This window comes from Pelophylax lessonae, assembly GCF_965119305.1.
Source record: "Pelophylax lessonae genome assembly, chromosome: 3".
In the NCBI taxonomy this organism is placed as follows: domain Eukaryota; kingdom Metazoa; phylum Chordata; class Amphibia; order Anura; family Ranidae; genus Pelophylax; species Pelophylax lessonae.
Window position 1 is genome coordinate 18,282,836 of NC_138770.1, and position 23,212 is coordinate 18,306,047.

Genomic DNA, 23,212 nt, shown 5'->3' on the forward strand with positions numbered 1-23,212 from the left:
GAGCGGGACCCCGATAAGGAGGTCCCTGCCAGAACAGCCCCATCACCTTCACCCTCAGAATCAGAGGACAGAGCAACTCTGGGCCGTTTAGTAGATTGAGCAGCCACCAGCATTTGCACCTGGGCAGCAAGGCCAGCCACAATAGCGGCTAAATCCCCCCCTGGGGGGGGAAACAGCGGTCCCCTGGCTTTCCACCAATACTGTAGGAAACTTGCCCTCCTGAGAATCCATTGCCCCTGTAATGCCAGACAACCAAGGGTTAACTGCCCCCTTCTAGCAAGCGCGGCAAGCGCAGCCCACCGCACCACACTCAGGCACAATGAGACCCCCACAGGGAATATACAAACTGAATACAGGCAATGGATAGCAAGAACAGAAGGATAAAACCTGAGGAGACCCCGCTGCTGCTGCTGCCTCGATCGGTGTTCCTGGAAAGAGGAAGTGATGCTGCCAGGGCGCTCTATGTAAGCCTATGGAGGCTACAAGAAAATGGCCGCCGTGCATGTAAACCATGCGGCCGGAGCGGGCGCGGGTAAAATGGCGTCGTTTGGCGCCGAAAACGCCGCTCCACAGTGCATAAAAACACACACATTACATCCCAATATAAGGATACATGTTAGATCGCCGCAGCGATCGCTGTATATGCCCAAACATGCCAAGAAAAAACATGCCCCACAGCACACAGCTTCTCACACTGCCCAGCCTGACACACACAGTGTCATACAGCTCCCCCCCCCCTTGCAGCCCACAGCATGCAGCCGAGAGATAGGGAGACAAGCAGTGTGATTAAAGGCAGGTTACACAGTCCCAGACTGAGACCCTCCCAGACAGACAGGTCCCCACATAAATACACTTACCTCACATGGCGTGGGGAACCCGCACAGGCGAACAAGCCGCTGCACATGAGGCAGGGAGAGTCGCAATTCAAGACGCACACAATGGAGGTTAAGAAACCGCACAGCGTCCGGTGAGGTAGCCACCTCACCAATCATCCCTGCACCGAACAGGGATGGGTCGTTCACTGTGCCAGGAGCGTTACCTGGCTGAACGCTCGATGGCAGACTGGGAAGCCACTGACCCACGACCTGCGACCAGGGGGATCAGCCCGAGACCCAGTCCGCATGATCCTCTTCGTCCGAAGAACTAACTAATGCTGACAAAAATAACAGCTAAGTAAAGATAGAGAGAAAACTCAAACAAAATATTAAAAAGAAGAAAGAGTCTGGGACAGAAAGTCCCAGCACAGAGAGAGCCAGCCACTCCTGACAAGCTAGACATTAAAACTGAGATATGGTTGCAGGAAGTAGGAGGGTATTGACTGAGGGGACCACCCCTTGAGGGTGGGATATGTTAAAGCTTTATTGTTAACATATTCTGTTGCCTAGCTACTCCTTCGGAGCAAAGTCTAATACCCCCCATATGTGACGAATATGAAGAGGCGGCGACTGTCGGAGGACGTAAGAGAAAAAAGCTTTTACTCATCTAATTCTACAGTTGCAGGCATTCTTCTTCTGTTTATTGGGGGGGGGGGGGGGGTTCGTCTTTCTTTCGGTATCCACATCACTGGCTGTGTGATGTGGACATTTCTTATTGGATGTCCAGCAGCAGGATTTAGAAGAGTGACATCAGCGAAAGGGGGTGGCACTGGCATATCTGCAGTGCTAAATTTACCGTTTAGTAAGTTTTGTTATAAGGTATCTGCCGATCCCGATCCCGAAGTATTATTTTGTTATATTATGCATAAAATGAATCAGCGCTAATGGAATGAAATCTCAAAGGTTCTAGGAGAGCTGACTTTGCATCATGCTATAAAAATCCTGAATAAAACGTAAAATAAAAACAATAGGACTTGAATTAGATGAATAAATGATGTATGAGTGATGAATCCACGTGTTCCAATATTAATCTAAGTGTATAAACGAATGTATAAAATCTATATATAAAAATCATACAATATTAAAATAAATAGATATCTGTAAAATACAAAAATTCAATAGTTTAAATTTAGAAGTGCAGATAAGTGTTGAAAGTCCGTGATAGTGAAATTTTATCTCTCAATAAGGATAAATGAATAATGAATAAATAAATAGATGATAAATAAATATATATAAATAAAGTCCTTGTGCAATAATTGATGTGACTGTTAGTGATCAAATAAAGTTCATGGTGCTCAAATAAATAAAGTGACAATTGGTGATTTCTCTTTAAAACAATTTGGTGAAGTTCCAGTGATGTGATCCGAAGTGAGCAGAAATCATTTAGGTGCAATGGCCGCTCACCTCATTGCACCATTACAGGCGCTTTGTGCTGGTATATGACCCTGGAATAGGGATGCTGGATTTCCTTAATAGGCTTTCCTTAATTAAAAATAATGATAAAAAATAATAATAATATTGCATAACTCAAGTAACCTATGCATGTACAGCTAAAAGATATAGAAACATCTAAAACCATTAATTTGGTGCACTGGACGGTCCCGCCCACTCCCTCTGGGGGGTGGAAGGGGGATGAACCGGTTTAACTGAAGCTAATATATATTTTGATCTACTACTGGTATGACCAACTCTGAGGAAGGGAGCTTGACTCCCGAAACGCTTTAGCGGTCCTATCTTCAAGGACATGTTCCAGTTCATGTGTGATGGATTCTTGTAACACGATTTTAATTATCTTCATGTCTGTGAGTATGCATTTGGCATTTTAATAAAATTTTATAAACAGTGAACACGGGTAATGCACTAGTTGTTTGCGCCTCCTTTTTCTTTTATGTTCTCTGGCTGTGCCTGACTTATGAGTCCTGACCCTTACACTGTATAATTTATATTGTACATTACATACTCTTGACCCCTGCACTATATACTCTATGTTGTACATTACATACTCCTGACCCCCGCACTATATACTCTATGTTGTACATTACATACTCCTGACCCCTGCATTATATACTCTATGCTGTACATTACATACTCCTGACCCCTGCACTATATACTCTATGTTGTACATTACATACTCCTGACCCCCGCACTATATACTCTATGTTGTACATTACATACTCCTGACCCCTGCATTATATACTCTATGCTGTACATTACATACTCCTGACCCCTGCACTATATACTCTATGCTGTACATTACATACTCCTGACCCCTGCACTGTATACTCTATGTTGTAGTACATTACAGACCCCTGCACTATATACTCTATGTTGTACATTACATACTCCTGACCCCTGCACTATATACTCTATGTTGTACATTACATACTCCTGACCCCTGCACTATATACTCTATGTTGTACATTACCTAGTCCTGACTTCTGCTTTGTCTCTCCTCTACCCACTGCTATATATACACATAATATGGATTCTCTTTTGTTACACCCATTTTCTACCAGCTGGACATTTTATATCAGTAGATAGTGAGTAGGTGTCCCGCACATCAAGGCGTGGCCTGGCGTAGGTCCAGACTGAGACTGCCATTTACTATCATACAGCAGGTCTTGACTTGATGTGTGGCTCCTGGGACACCTAGTCACCCTCTACCATTTACTAGTTACCTTGAGGGTGGAATTGTAAGATCCTCAGAGACAAAGCTGTCTGATGTGGGCCGAGTCCTGGTTTAGGGGAACCATTCTGCTGATGTCTAGTAATAATCTTTGTATTTCTATTTTAGTAGATAGACGGGAGATGAGGAACACCTCAGAGGATTGTCTCACTTTGTCTCCAGACTGTAAAGTAGAAGATGAGGACATCACACAGTATAGTCCAGGAGAAAACCCGGCTACCTCAAATGTCCATCCGGCACCACACAGTGTAGATGGACCATCGTATTCCTCTTATCCTGAGGAACCCCAGACTGTGAGGGACGGTGCCAGACCATCGTATTCCTCTTATCCTGAGGAGCCTCAGACTGTGAGGGACAGTGCCGGACCATCGTATTCCTCTTATCCTGAGGAACCTCAGACTGTGAGGGACGGCGCTGTCCTTCCAACAGATAAGAGATTTTCCTGTCCTGAGTGTGGGAAGTGTTTCTGTTCTAACTATGGTCTTAATGTGCATAAAAGAACTCACACAGGAGAAAAACCGTACTCCTGTCCTGAGTGCAGGAAATGTTTTTCACAGAGGTCCACTCTTAACAAACATCAGAGATCTCACTCGGGGCAGAAGCCGTATTGCTGTTCTGAGTGCGGGAAAAGTTTTTCACAAAAGTCTCATCTTTACACACATCAAAGATCTCACATGGGGGAGAAGCCGTATTCCTGTCCTGAGTGCGGGAATTGTTTTTCACAGAAGTCCACTCTTAACAAACATCAGAGATCTCACTCGGGGCAGAAGCCGTATTGCTGTTCTGAGTGCGGGAAACGTTTTTCACAAAAGTCTCATCTTTGCACACATCAAAGATCTCACACGGGGGAGAAGCCATTTTTCTGTCCTGAGTGCGGGAAATCTTTTTCACAGAAGTCCTCTCTTTACAAACATCAGAGGTCTCACACGGGGGAGAAGCCGTTTTCCTGTCCTGAGTGCGGGAAATCTTTTTCACAGATGTCCTCTCTTTACACACATCGTAGGTCTCACACGGGGGCGAAGCCGTTTTGCTGTGCTGAGTGTGGGAAATGTTTTTCAGTCAAGTCCTCTCTTTACATACATCAAAGATCTCACATAAGAGAGAAGCCGTATTCCTGTCCTGAGTGCGGGAAATCTTTTTCACAGATGTCCTCTCTTTACAGACATCAGAGAACTCACACGGGGGAGAAGCCGTTTTCCTGTGCTGAGTGTGGGAAATGTTTTTCACAGAAGTCCAATCTTTACATACATCAGAGATCTCACATAAGAGAGAAGCCGTATTCCTGTCCTGAGTGCGGGAAATGTTTTTCACAGAAGTCCACTCTTTACAGACATCAGAGAACTCACACGGGGGAGAAGCCACTTTCTTCTCCTGAGTGAGGGAATTGTTCCTCACTGAAGTCCTGTCTTCCTGTACATCAGGGATCCCACACAACCCTCGAGGTGTATTAGTGCCTTGAGTGCGGGAAATGTCTTCTTTATGAATGTTGCTGGATATGTGCGGAAGAAGCACACCCTGATATACACCTCAGATATACTCCATGGCTGATTTTCATGTAAGAAACAATTGATAAGGAGATGAGAGATGATCAGAGACATGGATGAAGTGTTGTACTGTGTTGGCTTTTCATTGGCTGAGTAAATTTTGGGGTGTAGAGTGGTAAGTAGAGCAGTGAAATGAAGGAATCACCTTCAAAATGTCTTGCTTGTCCTTTGTGACAGTTACTGATAATGATATAGCGGGTTACAGAGCTAGAAGCTGTGAGATCCCATATATCTTTATCAGTAAACTTTACACAGACAAGACAGAAATTCTGAAGTTGATGTCCTTCATTTCAAGGCTCTACTTACCAGTGGTGACCCCGAAGCGTGTCTTTCTGTCTTCAGTCCATCCTTCTCCCTTCCCCCAACTGGAGGGAAGGAGAACTCGGAGATAAACTAGGTGAGAACTTCTTTCCTTTGCTCCTGTGTGGGTTTGGGTGGCTTGGCGGAGTGCGGCACGAGAGGTAACACCGCTTGTCTTTATATTTCTACATATCTTGTCTGGGTGGAGGTTATTGGTTGGAAAATATTTATACTGTTTGATATTCTGTAAATAATTTCTGTTTTCCCTTTGAAGGGAGATATTATGTGTGGTTTGATGAAGCGATTGGCTTAATAGTTACCACTTCACTGACATGTTTAGTTTTTATAAAACAGATGAACAAATATGACAAGCATTAATTCTTTCATGACAAATGTTGGTCTTGTTTTATGTCATTCAGTGATTTCCTATGATCATTGGGTCCATCTAGTGGCCATAATGCAGTATTGAACTTTTTTCTGATTGAGGTATTTTGGAACTAATACCTCATTATGGCCACTAGTTGGAGCTGACGATTATAGGAAATCACTGTGTTTATTAGAATATGGCCAGAATTTGTCACGGCTGGACACATGCTTGTCACACTCACCCAACTTATTCTTTGCCTAGACCCCTCAGTTTCCTATGTAGGGGGGGGGTGGTGGTGGGATTCATACAAATCCCTGAGATCATACCCATGTATTTATGAGTACAGTACACATTGAAGGACATAAATACCAGAGTTGTTTTTGCATTATTTTTGCACACATGGTAAAATGCAGATTTTTGGCCTGAAGATTAGATAAAACCCCCAAACATATATTTTCTGAAAGCAGAGGCCCTGGAGAATAGAATAGTGGTATTCGTTAAGGTGTTCCTCGTACACAAATGTCACCTTCATATCCGGGTTTATTTTCTCCTTTCCCCCATTTTCTATTATTGTCGACTCTGCCTCCACATTCCAGACAAGTCATTTTCCTGACCAATTGGATTTCTTCCTTTACTATTTCCTGATTCTATGACTGCAATCTTGTTAAAAGTAAAATTATAATAAAATAAATGATTAAACATAAATAAAAGTTGTGTTTCGGTGTAAGGAGGAAAATCTTTGGTACCCCAAATTGCTCATAGATGACACTTTAAAAGACGCTACAGGTCATGAATGTAGAGTTCACCATCAGTAACTACCAGAGTGCGGGGGTCAGGAACATGTCATATACAGTCCTGTGTACAGAGTGCAGTGGTCAGCAATAGTGATGTACGAACATCGGCCGGGTTCGCAGCTGGCCCTATTGACTTTAATGGGAGGCAAACTTTAAAAACCTTTTAGGTCATATTTGCAGCCACAAAAAACGTACTAGCTGTGCACAAATAGTCCCAGCACATGGACAATGTAAATAAAGAAGTATTGCAATTGGAAAAGTTTTTTTTTTTTTTCATAATTCAGCCAGAACTGACAGCAGCCGGTAAATACATGTCTAATACATATAGGGTCCATTCACACATCTGTAAAATGGGTCCGCATCCATTCCACAATTTGGCGGAACCTTTACAGACCCATTGATTTTCAATTCCAGTCTGAAAAATTAGGCATTCACAGGATAAAGAAGTGTCGGCCATTCCAGGCCCCAAAAATTAGCCTACATTTCTTTACCTGACAGCTAAGAACGTAGTATTCTGTGGCTGAAGGTACATTAGGCATTCACAGGATACAGAAGTAAGTGTCAGCCTGTATAGGCCCCAAAAATTAGCCCATATGGGTTTAACTGACAGCTAAGAATGTAGTATTTGGTGGCTGGAGGTACATTAGGCATTCACAGGATACAGAAGTAAGTGTCGGCCTGTATACGCCCCATAAATTAGCCCACATGGGTTTAACTGACAGCTAAGAATATAGTATTTGATGGCTGGAGGTACATTAGGCATTCACAGGATACAGAAGTAAGTGTCGGCCAGTATAGGCCCCATAAATTAGCCCACATGGGTTTAACTGACAGCTAAGAATATAGTATTTGATGGCTGGAGGTACATTAGGCATTCACAGGATACAGAAGTAAGTGTTGGCCTGTATAGGCCCCAAAAATTAGCCCACATGGATTTAACTGACAGCTAAGAACGTAGTATTTGGTGGCTGGAGGTACATTAGGCATTCACAGAAAAAAATAATCATCAGCCCTGAAAGGCCCCAAAAATTAGCCCACATGGGTTTAACTGACAGCTAAGAACGTAGTATTTGGTGGCTGGAGGTACATTAGGCATTCACAGAAAAAAATAATCATCAGCCCTTAAAGGCCCTAAAAAATTTGAAATGTCTTTTATGCCGCTGTATGTAGCGAAGCCAAGGACCAGGAATTGGTGTGGGTGGATGGCGGTCTGGCTGATATTAGTGGCCTGGCATGAGGAATTTCAATGAAACATGGTCTACTGGTCACATGTGTTGAATTCCTCAGAGATCCATGCCTCATTCATTTTTATAAATGTGAGGTAGTCTACACTGTCATGAGCTAGGCGAGTGTGCTTATCGGTCAAAATCCCCCCTGCTGCGCTGAACGTCCTTTCAGACAGGACACTGGACGGGGGCAAGCCAACATTTCCATTGCAAATTGTGCAAGCTTTGGCAAGAGGTCAAGCGTGCCCACCCAGTAGTACAGGGGTTCATCACTCCTCAGAGCGTCCACATCGGCCGTTAACGGACACCTTTTTTTTACGCTGCAACATTTGGGCCACAGAAGCCTGCCTTTTTCCAGAACAACCACTTGACGACGGCATCATGGAAGGTGGAGTGGAGTACAAATGAGAGGAGAAGGAGAAGAGGCTGGACGGTGAGAGCCTGGAGTGTGGCTTTGTGGGTTCTGATGGTGTTGCTCCCACTGGGCTTGTTGATGGGAATTCAGGTTCCTTCTTAAGGCGGTTTGCCCTAGGTGAGTGTTGGGCTTACCGCTACTTATGCGTTGACTGCAAAGGCTGCAGATGACAACACTATTGTCAGCAACGGACACATTAACAAAAGCCCACACTGCGGAGCCATGTGCCGGCATCCTGGTAGTGCCAGATGTGACTGTACATGGTTGATGGCTCGCTCCTGATACATTTGCAGTCTGCTTTGTACCTCTTGTGCAATGGAAGTTCTGACTGCCTCTCCTCCCTATCTGCTGGTCCGTCTCTCCCTCTGAACTCCCCTTCTCTTCCTCTCTTGTGGCCACCCACGTGACATCCATAGACACGTCATCATCCACGTCACCTTCCCCATCACTAATAATCGAGATCTCGGAGTAGGCAGCAACAGCGGGGACCAACCTCCTAGGGCTGATCTGGGTAATGTCGTCAGACTGCTGAGTGGCGGCTGTTGCTACCTCCTCTTCCTGATCCGATGCCAACAATGGCTGCGCATTGCAAATGTCTTGTGATGGATCGGAAAATAATTCCAGTGACACAAGCAGAGGGTATGTGGTGGTGGTGTTTGTGGTGTGGTGGTGTCTTTGGGGGTGCACACAGAGAGAGTGAAGAGGGTGCAGATAGAGAGGATGAGGAGGGTTCAGAAGAGGAAGGCTGAGTGAGCCACTCAACCAAGTCTGGTGCGTCCTTTGACGTAATTGCACGCGGCTTTTGAAACTTCACACTTTGGCTCCGGCCCACTGCTCCTGCCCTACCCCTACCACCCCTGCGTAAGTGTCTGCCTCTTCCTCTGCCTGTCATGTTTTTTAATTACCCTGTCACAAAAGTCTCTAGAGAATCGCAGTATATCTGGAAAAAGGTATATAACACCCTGCTTCAATCTGTGGTATTTGGGGGCCACAGGTTTATCACACCAGTTCTACAAATAATTGGCCAGTAACTGTTGTTACTGTGTGTAGCAAATTTAACACAGCAAAAGAGGTCACATTTTTGCAGGACTAAAATACACTCTTAGAAAATTATACTGTTAAATAACACCCCACTTCAATATGTGCTATTAGGGGGCCACTGGTCTATCACACCAGTTGCTCAAAAAATTGGCCAGTGAGTTTAGCACTGTGTGTATCAGACTTAACACAGCAAAAGAGGCAATATTGTTGCAGGACACAAATACACTTGTAAAAGTATACTCAGATAACACCCCACTTCAATATGTGGTATTGGGGGGCACTGGTCTATCACACCAGTTGTTCAACAAATTGGCCAGGGAGTTTGGCACTGTGTGTATCAGACTTAACACAGCAAAAGAGGCAATATTGTTGCAGGACACAAATACACTTGTAAAAGTATACTCAGATAACACCCCACTTCAATATGTGGTAATGGGGGGCCACTGGTCTATCACACCAGTTGTTAAAAAAATTGGCCAGGGAGTTTGGCACTGTGTGTATCAGACTTCACTCAGCAAAAGAGGCAATATTGTGTCAGGACACAAATACACTTATGAAAGTATACTCAGATAACACCTCACTTCAATATGTGGTAATGGGGGGCCACTGGTCCATCACACCAGTTATAATACATTAAAAGTGCATTTGTCACTATTCGTAGTATTGCTGCAGCAACGCTCAGTCACCACACCTGTCACAATGATGCACAGTGCACAATAATACTACTAATCCACTATAATATGCTTTCTACAAAGTATATTATACCGTGGATTACCCCCCCCCCCCCCCCCATATACTGCACACCAATACCAAAAAAATTGCAGCCCTTTAAATGACTTTTGTGGAAATTAACAGAGCAATTTTTGTCACTGCTGCCGATCTCTAACTGCCCCTAAAGCACCGACTGGAAACCTGTCCCTAACCTTAAAAGAGACTGTAGTAGACCTATACCGAAATACCATCCCTAAAAAGGACTTTTGTGGATCTTAACAGAGCTATTTGTGTCTGGCAATCTCTCCCTCATGAGCACAGCCAACCTCTCCCTATGCTGACAAAAAGCAGAATGTGAAATGGCCGACAGCTCAGGTCTATTTATAGGGTAGGGGGCATGTCCATGTGCTGAAATGTTTCAATTGACTGTCCCGTTCTACCTGACGACTGTGTCATTGGTCAAAGTTCTCACCAATGTAAACTAATATGGCCGCCGCAAACAACGATATGTGTTCGCAGAATTGGCGGGTAGCGAACAAGCTAAATTTGCTGCGAACCGACCGCCGGGTGAACCGCAAGGCCATCTCTAGTCAGCAACATGTCATATAAAGCCCTGTGTATAGAGTGCGGTGGTCAGGAACATGTCATATACAGCCCTGTGTATAGAGTGCAGTGGTCAGGAGTATATCATATAAAGCCCTGTGTATAGAGTGCAGTGGTCAGGAGTATATCATATACAGCCCTGTGTATAGAGTGCAGTGGTAAGGAGTATATCATATACAGCGCTGTGTATAGAGTGCAGCGGTCAGGAGTATATCATATACAGCCCTGTGTATAGAGTGCAGTGGTCAGGAGTATATCATATACAGTCCTGCGTATAGAGTGCAGTGGTCAGGAGTATATCATATACAGCACTGTGTATAGAGTGCAGTGGTCAGGAGTATATCATATACAGCCCTGTGTATAGAGTGCAGTGGTCAGGAGTATATCATATACAGCTCTGTGTATAGAGTGCAGTGGTCAGGAGTATATCATATACAGCCCTGTGTATAGAGTGCACTGTGTCTGCTGCCAGTTATGTCTGGGCTTATTGCTGATATCATGTGGTCTACCTGCTCACTCCCCTCTCGGCTTATTTAGACATTTTTGCAGGAGGTAAGGATGTGGATTATTTGCTGTCTTGTTCTTGTTTGTAATGGTGACCTGCAGTACACATTTGGGCCTGGTATACATTTTTGGGGGACACAACGCTGTTTATTTCTTTTTTTTTGTCTACGGTTCTCGTTGAATTCCACACTAAACCTGAAGGGTCAGGTATGAATTTGAGGGGAGACATCCCACACAACCCCTTTGTTTGCATTCACCAGTCAGCCAGGAACCCCCAGCTGACAACCAAATGGGATGAGCAGGGATGCCTCACTGGTTGTCAGGATGCCTGCACCCACCTACTCTCTACTGGTGATGAGCTGAACTTCCCTGTGTTTGTTCCCAAAACCCCACTGAATTAAAAAGGGAGCAGAATAAAAATGCCAATTTTCTGAGCTGGTAGGCAAGATACTCTCAAAAAATAGCATGGGGTGGCACTGCCCTGGGTAACATGTTCTGAAGCAAAAAAAAAAAGATTTCCATTCAGGCCAGAGCAGTGATTTCTCTAAATACTTAAAGTGATACATTATTAATCTTCAATTCTTTGGGGAGCGTGTCCAAAATGGCGACCAGGACAGCCGTGTGTTAGAGGAGCTCTGCTGCCATGTGAGTTATATATCCATACTATTGGTAAGACTGCTACTAGAGGACCTGTTTTTCTGCTCTTTCCTGACCACTGAAGATGACAAGAGGCAGACTGCGCTCTGGTAACCTGCAGACTACGGATACTGCGGACAACTCTGGGTTTCAATGTTGGTGATGCAGATTCTCAGTTTTTCCCACCACATCAAACGGAGGATTGTGATTTGGCTGGTGTGGAGGAAGACAACTATAATGCTGTAATGCAGGCAATGAGCAGCTGCCAATCGACACCTCTAACATAGAGCTACTCCAAACCCATATCAGCCTGATACACCGGGACATGGATAAATTCCATCACTGCGAGGCAGAATGCCGAATAGGCTACTCAGAGGGCACTGTACAAGATCATTCTGCTATGATACATACCCCGAAATCTAAATTGAAATATCTGGAATCCAGAGCCAAAGATGCAGAAAACCACAACAGATGAAACACCCTTAGTATCCTGGGGCTAACCAATGGTGGCCTTCAATGAACGTCTGCTTCATACTCTACCCCTGCAGGCACAATTTTAAAAAAATGTCTGTTGTAGTTGATGTAGCCCCCTCCTAGTCAGGTGCTAGAGAGTTAGTATAGTTTTTGGCTCTGTCTGCCTATCAGAGGAGCAGCAGGTAAATTATATTGCACTCTGCTTAACAGAGAGCAGGATCTGTGAGTTAGGTCTGCCCAGTGTGTGATTCATCTGGTCTGAGGGAGTGTCCCCAGCTGATCCAATGGGGAGGCACATTGGATAGTGGAGGAAACTTGGCCAATGACACACAGGCTTTTGATACAGCCCCAGGCATTGGCACAGACTGTTTGTTTTGGTGCATTGTGGGGCAGGGTATAAAAAGCCAGGGGCACATGAGGTAGAGGTCTTTGGTGGGAAGCAAAGTGCCAGAAGGAGGGTGGCGGCTGCCTCCTCTTCTGCAGCAGTTGGTGATGGTCACAGGCAGTCAGCCTGGTGAACCAGCAGTGTGTGGAGCTGAACCCAGAGGTCCAGGAGAACTGACTGAAGAGTTGGGGCACTGTTAGAATCTGGAAAGCAGTATCATGAGTACAGAGGATCTTGCCCAGGGGTCTGCCAAAGAAGGGGACCACTCCAGAGAGTGTAGTCAGTGGATGGGTGTCAGCTGGTATAGAGAAAGGGGGTACTGGGGGAGTACGCTGAAGAGAAATACAAACAGGAACATTTACCACAACTTCCTTCAAGTGGCAGGATGAAGTAGCGGCCTTGCCGCATCCTCAAGTCCAAACTCCACTAAATTTGTGAATAGTTCAAGGTTGGAGTATCCCACTCATCCCTTCTCCCATCCCAATATAAAATAAAAACAACAAAAACATCAACCCCTAGACTGATCGTTGACTGAGCCAAGAACATAAAGTGCTAAGAATTCTGCATGCAGTTGCTAAGGGTAACCCAAGGGAATTCAAGTTTCAATCACCAGCAGTCCTCTAGGGGGCAGTGCTACACCGAGATTTGGTGATGAAGGCCAGTTGTCTTTGTGGCATGGTGTATGCTGATAAGCGATCCTTGTTTCTCGCTAATGCCAGCAGCGTTTCTTTGGTATGAAAGAAATGGATTCTAACTATGGTGTCCCAAGGTACATTATCAGGAATGTGTCTGGGTTTAGACAGTTTTTGAATATGGTCAATTATTAGATCATCTCTAAGGGAGCATCAGGAAGCGCTTCTGTTTGTATGTTGTTAAAGTAAAGGCCCATACACACGTGCACATTGTCGGCCGAAAAGATTCGGCCAATTTTCGGCTTGTTAGTATGAGGCTTCCGACAGCCGACAGCGCACTTTCGGCCGAAAAGAATCTGTCGTGCAATCATTAAAATTTTTGTATGCCGACACCAGAGCGGCCGATTGTTCGCCAGTCAATACAGAATTCGGCCGACAGACAGCAGATTTGCAAGACTGGGCATGCTCAGAAAAGAAAAAACACAGGGAAAGTTAACCATCACATGACATCACCTCTGCAGTCGGCTGTAGTCGGCGGACAAAATTCTTGTGCAGTCTTTTGCACTTTTCAACAGACACGACAGCCCGGGGACAAAAGACGGCCGATCGTTCGGCTGACAATCTGCACGTGTGTACGGGACATTAGATTTCAGATCTGACTGCTTTACAAATTCAGGGATACCTCGGGTTTTGATGTTGTTGCCTCTGGACCTGTCCTCCAAATCTGCCAGTTTGGATTTGATCCAATGCATTTTATCATCTCTGTCATTTTGTGAATCTACCATCTCATTAAAAGTGGAGGCAAATTCACTCATCTTATTTTCAATGTGTGTTTTTCTTTGGGACACTTCAGTCACTTCAGTCGTAAACTGCTGCTCTCGAGACATGATGTCTCCATGGATGTTGGAGCGAAGAGAGACTAACATGTCCTTCAGAGTTGTGTTTTTGACTGCTTTATTCATCGTGGGGAATTCCAGATAGGAGTCTTGTAAATCCCTGTTGTCCGCTAGAGAGGTATAAACATACCTCCCAACTTTTGAACTTTACAATGAGGGACACTAAAAGAGAAACCAAACCTGCAAATTGTGGGTGTGTCCAATTGCTTAGCAGTGGGAGGGGCTTAAGGGATAGGGTAAACAAAACCCAGACTTCCTAGTACTCATAAAATATGCTTTGATTGCTCAGCCTAGCTTAAAGAAGAACTTCATTAAAATAGTCAGAGACTGCATAGCAACCAGCAACTGCTGGGACAATGAAGACTTTGGTAAGAAGTATATAATGTACAGTATTGTGTATATAGTGCAGGAGAGTGTAATGTACAAAATGCAGGAGACAGGAGTATGTAATATACAGAATGCAGGAGACAGGAGTATGTAATGTACAGAATGCAGGGGTCGGACTCTGCACCATCCACCCCAAATGCCCCCAGAAGCTCTATCCACCTCAAATGCCCACCCTAGCTCCATCCACCCCAAATGCCCACCCTATCACTATCTATCCCAAACACCCATCCAACCTCCAAACACTCCAAATGCCCACCCCAGCTCCATCCAGCCCCCCATCCAGCTCCATTCACCCCATATGCCCATCCCAGCTCCATCCAACCCAAATGCCCCCTTTTGGGGGGCGCAAACAGAAAAATGTAATAGGCATTGCTTTGCGGCAAAAAACGCTGTAAAAAATTGCGCGACTTTGAGGTCACAAAAGTGTGAAAGGGGCCTTCAGTAATCAAGGTAGAGTGTGCCACCTTCAATGTAGAGTGACCAGCGTGCCCCCTTTCAATACAGAGAGACCAGCGTGCCCCCTTTCAATGCAGAGAGACCAGCGTGCCCCCTTCAATGCAGAATGACCAGCGTGCCCCCTTCAATGCAGAATGACCAGCGTGCCCCCTTTCAATGCAGAATGACCAGCGTGCCCCCTTTCAATGCAGAATGATCAGCATGCCGTGCCCCCTTTCAATGCAGAATGATCAGCATGCCGTGCCCCCCTTCAATGCAGAGAGATCATCGTGCCCCCTTTCAATGCAGAGAGACCAGCGTGCCCCCTTTCAATGCAGAGAGATCACCGTGCCCTCTTTCAATGCAGAGAGATCAGCGTGATCCCTTTCAATGCAGAATGGCCAGCGTGACCCCTTTCAATGCAGAATAACTAGCGTGACCCCTTTCAATGCAGAATAACCAGCGTGACCCCTTTTAATACAGAATGACCAGCGTGACCCCTTTCAATGCAGAATGACCAGCGTGCCCCCTTTCAATGCAGAGAGACCAGCGTGCCCCCTTTCAATGCAGACTGACCACAGCATGCCCCCTTTCAATGCAGAGTGACCACAGCATGCCCCCTTCAATGCAGAGTGACCACAGCGTGCCCCTTTTCAATGCAGACTGACCACAGCGTGCCCCCTTTCAATGCAGACTGACCACTGCGTACCCCCTTTCAATGCAGACTGACCACAGTGTGCCCCCTTTCAATGCAGACTGACCACAGTGTGCCCTCTTTCAATACAGACTGACCACAGCGTGCCCCCTTTCAATGCAGACTGACCACAGCGTGCCCCTTCAATGCAGACTGACCACAGCGTGCCCCCTTTCAATGCAGACTGACCACAACGTGCCCTCTTTCAATGCAGACTGACCACAGCGTGCCCTCTTTCAATGCAGACTGACCACAGTGTGCCCCCTTTCAATGCAGACTGACCACAGTATGCCCCCTTTTAATGCAGACCGACCACAGCGTGCCCCCTTTCAATGCAGAGTGACCACAGGGTGCCCCCTTTCAATGCAGATTGACTACAACGTGCCCCCTTTCAATGCAGAGTGACCACAGCTTACCCTCTTTCAATGCAGACTGACCACAGCTTGCCCCCTTTCAATGCAGACTGACCACAGCGTGCCCCCTTTCAATGCAGACTGACCACAGCGTGCCCCCTTTCAATGCACAGAGTATAGGGTTCTGGTATGTACAGAGTACAGGAGAGTGCTAGGCACACCTCAGCTATAACTTCTTCACCCCCCCCCCCACACACACACAGCCCTCTCTCCTCTGCCCTCATCACTTTTCTGCAACTGACTCTTGTATCCACTGCAGTCACAGCTTCCTTTACCCTTTCAGTGCACTTAGTACACACTCATTGTTGGCTCCTGAATTCCTCCAGCAGGTAGGAGATAAGGATTAGGCTGCAGCTCGCCCCCTCCTCCCCTTGAACATGCTGCAGTCAGCCAGTCCAGCACTTGTCCCGATTCTAGTGCAGAGCAGGGAAGATAATGAAAGAGCCGTGAGAGAGATTTTACTTTCATTTTCAGCTAGTGAAGTGCAAGGCTAACTGACACTGAAAAAACCCTGAGGAGGGAAATAGAGAACTGATCCTGACCCTTTGCAACTTTGTCCCAGCGCTCCTTTCTTGTACACTGCTTGACTGAAAAAGGGGGCGGGTCTGGGTAGCAGTCCCGCCCATACCCGACATCACAGCTTAGTTTTGGCAGCTGAAGTCTGTTATGGTGGCTGCACAGGGCACACCTCGCTGGCTTGTTCACCATTACCACCCTATGCTGGATGTTCACACTGCTGCCTGCAGGTCCTATTTAGGTAAAAGTTATAATCAACAGGATTAATACGGGACAACAGCCTGTACAGCGGGACACAGGTCTGAATGCGGGAAAGTCCCGCCCAATCCGGGACGGTTGGGAGATATAAATAGCAATCACCTCTTCATCTGTATTCTGTAGCTTTAGTTTGGTCTTAGCTGGGCTGCAGGAGGAGGAGGAGGAGGAAGATCCTAAGCGAGTCCCTCTGCTGAAATTGCGAGCATACATCCCCTGAGAGGGATTGCTTCATGATGAGCCTTGATTTGGCACTCCGCTGTGTCTGTGTCCAGGAGAGCTGCTGGCATCATCTTGGAAGGAGAAGTGCCAAGGCTGAGGGAAGAAATCCGTCACCTTCCCCGGCCTGTAGGAGCCCTTTCTCTTCTTTGAGGACATACTTGTGGGCAGCGGGGCTGTGAGATGTCCGTGGAGAATTTTGTGTCCCTGTGTGGCTGTAATGCTGTCTGGTGAGCTGTCTTTTGTTGGAGCTGAGCTACAAAGTGGCCATCTGCATCGTCGGTAAACCACACCCCCCCCCCTAATTATTTTATTTATATAAATAAGCCTTCAAGGAAATGTTCTGACTGAGATCTTCACCACCATTCCTATGTGACCATTACATCCTTGCAATTCATGCTTAACATCTTTGTTATGAGTGGACTGATATATATTTTTATGCTTTATAATATATTTTTTGCATTTTCTTCGCCAAAAAGAGTTTTCTTATTTTTTAGGTATACCTTGGTTTTGAACTTATCCCTGTAAAATAGTTATTATACAGGAATGGTTATTATGAGATGTTTCTCAGGGCTGCAGTTCCTGTGAACTCTACAATATGGTGATCTCACTTCTACCCAGACAGGAAATGTCTATGGAGTAGAGACAGGAAGTGATGTCAGGTACAGATAGGAAGTGATGTCAGGTACAGACAGGAAGTGATGTCAGGTACAGACAGGAAGTGATCTGGAACAAAGACAGGAAGTTCTACCTAGTACAACATAGCAAGAAGGCGTCACTGGAAGAGGCAGTAGAGGAGGTAATAAGATCTTATTTTCTATTTACACCCTGTAACCCCCCCACCCTGTCATGTCCGTCCTCTTCCTCCATAGTCACTGTGACCTCTTTTATCTCCAGCAGATGATGATACACACATATATAGTGTGGAAATTTAGATTAACCCTTTCAGGGCCAGAACATTTCCCCACTTATGGGGCCGGAACATTCTCTTCATTTTGGAGATAAATTCTAGTAATACGTTCCTCCAAACAAACAGCACTGACAATAAATAGACAAGACAATGACCATCCTGACCATACATGGCCTACAAAGGGCAATTATTACACTACACAGGCAGCCAATGGGCAATCATTACAATATGCAGCCAACACAATGATGGAGTGCAGGGGTCAGGAGTATGGAGCCCCTTACATTGCTGGTCAGGAGGAAGAAAACATTCTCCAGCCTGCCATGAAGAATATTTATCATCATTGGTGTCAGAGGGAGGAACTGTGAATTAAGGACTTGGGAAGTAATAGAGCTGAATAACTCTGAGAGGTTAGTGGGGATGTGGGGGCCTCTGAGGGGGTAGTCCAGGGCAAGCAGGCTGCAAGGTAAAAGGGGCTGTTGGTTTCTAAAGCAGTGCCGGTGCTGGAATTCAGAACCCCAGGAACCCACTGCCACTCTGTACAATGTCCTGAATACTAACCAAGAGAGCAAACATCTCCCCCTGCTGTCCTCCTCCTCCTCACACTGGGCTGTCATTGGAGGAAAGAGAACAGACTCCTCCCCCACAGCTGTCTACTCCACCAGCAGCATCCTCCTATTATATAATCCAATCTTTGTTGGGGGCGGAACGTTGCTGGGATTCTTTCCTTTAGTGATTATTTCTCTAAATGATTCTTTATACAAGTGATTTGCTTTTTAAACTCTGCCTCGTCTGAATGTCTCACCTGAAGATTTCTTCTTTGTCCCTCCACAGGTATGTCCCAGCTGATTCCCACCCACCCATAACTGAAAAAACTGAAAACCTATTGCTCCCTGTGTTTGTGTGTTGCTCGGGTATGTCCCAGTCCATTCCCACCCACCCATAGCTGAAAACTGACTTTTCTTGCACTGTGTCTGTGTGCATTTTGGAATGTCGCCTTCACCATCTGTTGCCCTGTCTGCATCTTTATAAATGTTTTTTTTTTGTTAGCTACCAATCCTTTATATTAACTCATGATTAATTATTAACAAACAACCACCCCCACCCTTAACAGTATAAAACTAGAGCACCCTTATGGGGACAGCACGTTACTGGGGGGAACCTTGCTGGGGGTTCTTACCTTTAGTGATTCTTTCTCTAAGTGATTCTTTATACAAGTGATTTGCACTTCAAGTTCTGCACTTCGGCGATTGCACAAAGCGATCATACATAACAAACTGCACTGAAAAGCACCAAACAGGCTGCAGGTGATCCTGTCCCTCTATTCAGCTCTCCTTCCGCTCTGTAACATGCGCTCTCTACCACTCCTTCTGGTAGTTGTGTCCTCTCTCCTTATACTCTCTTTCCTTCACCCCTCTTCTCTACCCCACACCTTCTATATATCACCCTCCCTTCTGCCTCCTTACTGCCAAGCAGACCTATTTTATCACTATCATTAACACCTTCTCATCCAGTCCCTGTCAACTCTTCTCTACCTTCACCTCTCTTCTTTGTCCTCCACTGCCTCCACCCACCAAATTACACACTGCCCAGGAAATCACCAACCACTTCAAAAATAAGATTGATTACATTCGTGAGAAGATCTCCAATGCACAGATACCTCCCCCACTTAACACCCCGTGTCCACAGGTACAATCATTACTTTCCTCATTCAACCCTGCAGCTATTGATGAGGTTGCTAAAAAATGTTCTAACGCCCACCTAACCACCTGCCCCCTGGATCCTGCTTCCTCACAAATGCTATGGTCACCGTCTGGCTCCATTCTACACTCTCTAACCCACATCTTCAATCTCTCCCTCTCTTCTGGCATCTTCCCCAACTCTCTAAAACATGTACTAGTCACCTCCATCTTTAAAAAGCCCTCACTGGACCCCACCAATCTTAACAACCTTTGCCCCATCTCCTTACTCCAGTTTTCCTCCAAAATCTTTGAACGTCTGATCTACAACCAACTGAGTGAACATCTGACTGAGAACAAACTTCTTGATCCCTTCAGTCTAGAGTTTACCCTCAACACTCCACAGAAACTGCTCTCCTTATGGAGAATGGCTGAAACCAATGGACACTATTTGGACCTCTCTGCTGCCCTTGATACGGTGGACCCCCCCCCCCCCTCCTCCTTTAAAAACCTTACTCCTTTGGTCTTCATGACTGTACTCTTTGCTGGTTCTCATCCTACCTATCCCACCGCACCTTCAGCATCACTTAAAATTCTACTTCCTCCTCTCCTCTTCCTTCTATTTGATTCCCCAAAGCTCTGTTCTCAGACCTCACCTATTCTCAGTCTACAACTCCTCCCTGGGTCAGCTGATAGCCTCCCATGGCTTCCAATACCATGTCTACGCTGACGACCCCCAAATCTATCACTCTACCGCTCAGATAACTCCATCAGTCTCCTCACGTATCACTAATTTTCTAATAGACATATCGGCCTGGATGTCACACCACTTCTTCAAACTCAGTCTATCCAAAATCAGGCTCATAATATTCCTTCCCCTACATGCCTCTCCCCTTGACTTCTCTGTTATAATCAACTGCTCAGTCATCAGCCGATCCCCCCCATGCCAAGTTGCTAGGTGTAATCCTGGACTCTGTCCAAAGCTTGCCGCCTCAACCTCAGCAACATCTCCAAAATATACCCCTTCCTAACCAATGAAATCCACTCCCTGGTCATCTCTTGCCTTGACTACTGCAACCCCCCCCCCCCCTTATTGGCTTACCCTCACATAGGCTATTCCCCCTTCAGTCCATCATGAATGCTTCCGCCAGGCTCATCTAGCTTACAAACTGTGGCTGCTATCCCTCTCTGCCAATCCCTCCATTGGTCCCACTCACCCAAACAAATAACATTTTAATTCTAACAATAACTTAAAAAGCCCTTCACAATTCAGCCCCCAGCTATATTACTAACCTAGTCTCAAAATACCAACCACATTGTTCTTTTCCTTCCTCCCAAGACCTCCTGCTCTCTAGCTCCCTCGTCACCTCCTCCAATACTCGCTTCCAGGACTTCTTCAGAGCCTCTCCGATCCTATGGAACTCCCTACCCCAATCTGTCTGACTATCTCCTACTCTGTTTGCTATTAGATGATTCCTGAAAACCTTCCTCTTCAGAGGATTCTATCCTGCCTCCACCTAACAACTGTACTTTCATTTTCTCCATGAGCTCATCCCCTACAGTAATTACCTTTTGTATCACTTGACCCTCCCTCCTAGATTGTAAGCTCTAAGGAGCAAGGTCCTCTGATTCCGCCTGTACTGAATTGTATTGTAACTGCACTGTTTGCCCTCATTGTTGGTGCTATATAAATCCTGTATAATAATAATAAATATTAAATGTGTTCCCATGGGGGCAGTAATCCTTAAATGTACAGCAACCCTTCTATTCCCCCCCTCACATCCCCATCCTATTATTTTGTGACCAATACCATCCAAATAATTCTTACTTTCATTTCCCAAAGTTATCCGTCTACAAGGAGACCTGTATAGATCAAATGACGGCACCAATGAGGATGGAGGAGGACCGGAGTCACATGACTGAGAAGATACTAAACCTCACCCTGGAGATCATCTACCTGCTGACCGGAGAGGTGAGGAGGATTCTGGGAGGTCACATGACATCACTCTTATCTCTATTAATAAACCACTGACCTGACCAGAGAGGTGAGGAGGATTCTGGGAGGTCACATGACATCACACTTATCTCTATTAATAAAACACAGACCTGACCGGAGAGGTGAGGAGGATTCTGGGAGGTCACATGACATCACTCTTATCTCTATTAATAAAACACAGACCTGACCGGAGAGGTGAGGGGGATTCTGGGAGGTCACATGACATCACTCTTATCTCTATTAATAAAACACAGACCTGACCGGAGAGGGGAGGAGGATTCTGGGATTCTAACATGATATTCCTATTGGTTCCTCAATACAGAGATTTCCTCTTCTGAAGTCAGGTGATCCTATGACCATCACAGTGCCTCCATGTGACTCCCTAAAACCTGAGAGACACAGCATGCAGAAGATTCTAGAAGTCACCAAGAAGATGATGGAGCTGCTGACAGGAGAGGTGAGCGGTGCTGGGAATTCTTTTTTGTAATTTTATTTTTATTGAATTTCACAAAAATAAAGAAGTTACATCCATTGTATTTCACAACACAGGCAATGAAGAGGGTATATAGATATTACACCATGAAGAGGGTATATAGGTATTACACCATGAAGAGCGTATATAGATATTACACCATGAAGAGGGCTAATATAGATATTACACCATGAAGAGGGTATATAGATATTACACCATGAAGAGGGTATATAGATATTACACCATAAAGAGGGTATATAGGTATAACACCATGAAGAGGGTATATAGATATTACACCATGAAGAGGGTATATAGATATTACACCATGAAGAGGGTATATAGGTATTACACCATGAAGAGGGTATATAGATATTATACCATGAAGAGGGTATATAGATATTACACCATGAAGAGGGTATATAGATATTACACCATGAAGAGGGTATATTGGTATTATACCATGAAGAGGGTATATATAGATATTACACCATGAAGAGGGTATATAGATATTACACCATGGAGAGGGTATATAGATATTACACCATGAAGAGGGTATATAGATATTACACCATGAAGAGGGTATATATAGATATTACACCATGAAGAGGGTATATAGATATTACACCATGAAGAGGGTATATAGATATTACACCATGAAGAGGGTATATAGGTATTACACCATGAAGAGGGTATATAGATATTACACCATGAAGAGGGTATATAGGTATTACACCATGAAGAGGGTATATAGATATTACACCATGAAGAGAGTATATATAGATATTACACCATGAAGAGGGTATATATATATTACACCATGAAGAGGGTATATAGATATTACAGCTTGCAATAGCCAATAGACATACAGCATACTTGGACAGTATATGCAGTAAACTGAAATAAGTCAGAGGAACCCTGAAAGTTCTGGATAGAACATGGAGATGTTTGGCCATCTGATGGACATGTCTGGGTTTGGTGGTTGCCAGGAGAACGGTATTTGCCTGACTGCATTGTGCCAAGTGTAAAGTTTTGTGGAGGGGGGGGTTATGGTGTGGGGGAGTTGAAGCTGTTATAGCTGTAAAGGGTGGAGCCAACTCAATATTGAACCCTACAGACTAAGACTGGGATGCCATTAAAGTTCATGTGTGTG

At 45.2% G+C, this 23,212-nt stretch overlaps 2 protein-coding genes across 2 annotated transcripts in view; both read left to right on the forward strand.

Annotated features, from left to right (window-relative positions):
- The window catches only part of LOC309550239 (uncharacterized protein), a gene marked incomplete at both ends in the record, with an annotated part of 1,760,330 nt that overhangs the window by 257,960 nt on the left and 1,479,158 nt on the right, over window positions 1-23,212 (forward strand).
- The window catches only part of LOC309548786 (uncharacterized protein), a gene marked incomplete at its 3' end in the record, with an annotated part of 145,338 nt that overhangs the window by 97,969 nt on the left and 24,157 nt on the right, over window positions 1-23,212 (forward strand). Inside the window, exons 8-10 of the mRNA XM_082248730.1 lie at window positions 1,603-1,694; window positions 4,014-4,928; window positions 19,890-20,072. Of these exons, the coding sequence (XP_082104856.1) occupies window positions 1,603-1,694; window positions 4,014-4,928; window positions 19,890-20,072 (1,190 nt within the window). The remainder of the gene's footprint in view (window positions 1-1,602; window positions 1,695-4,013; window positions 4,929-19,889; window positions 20,073-23,212) is intronic.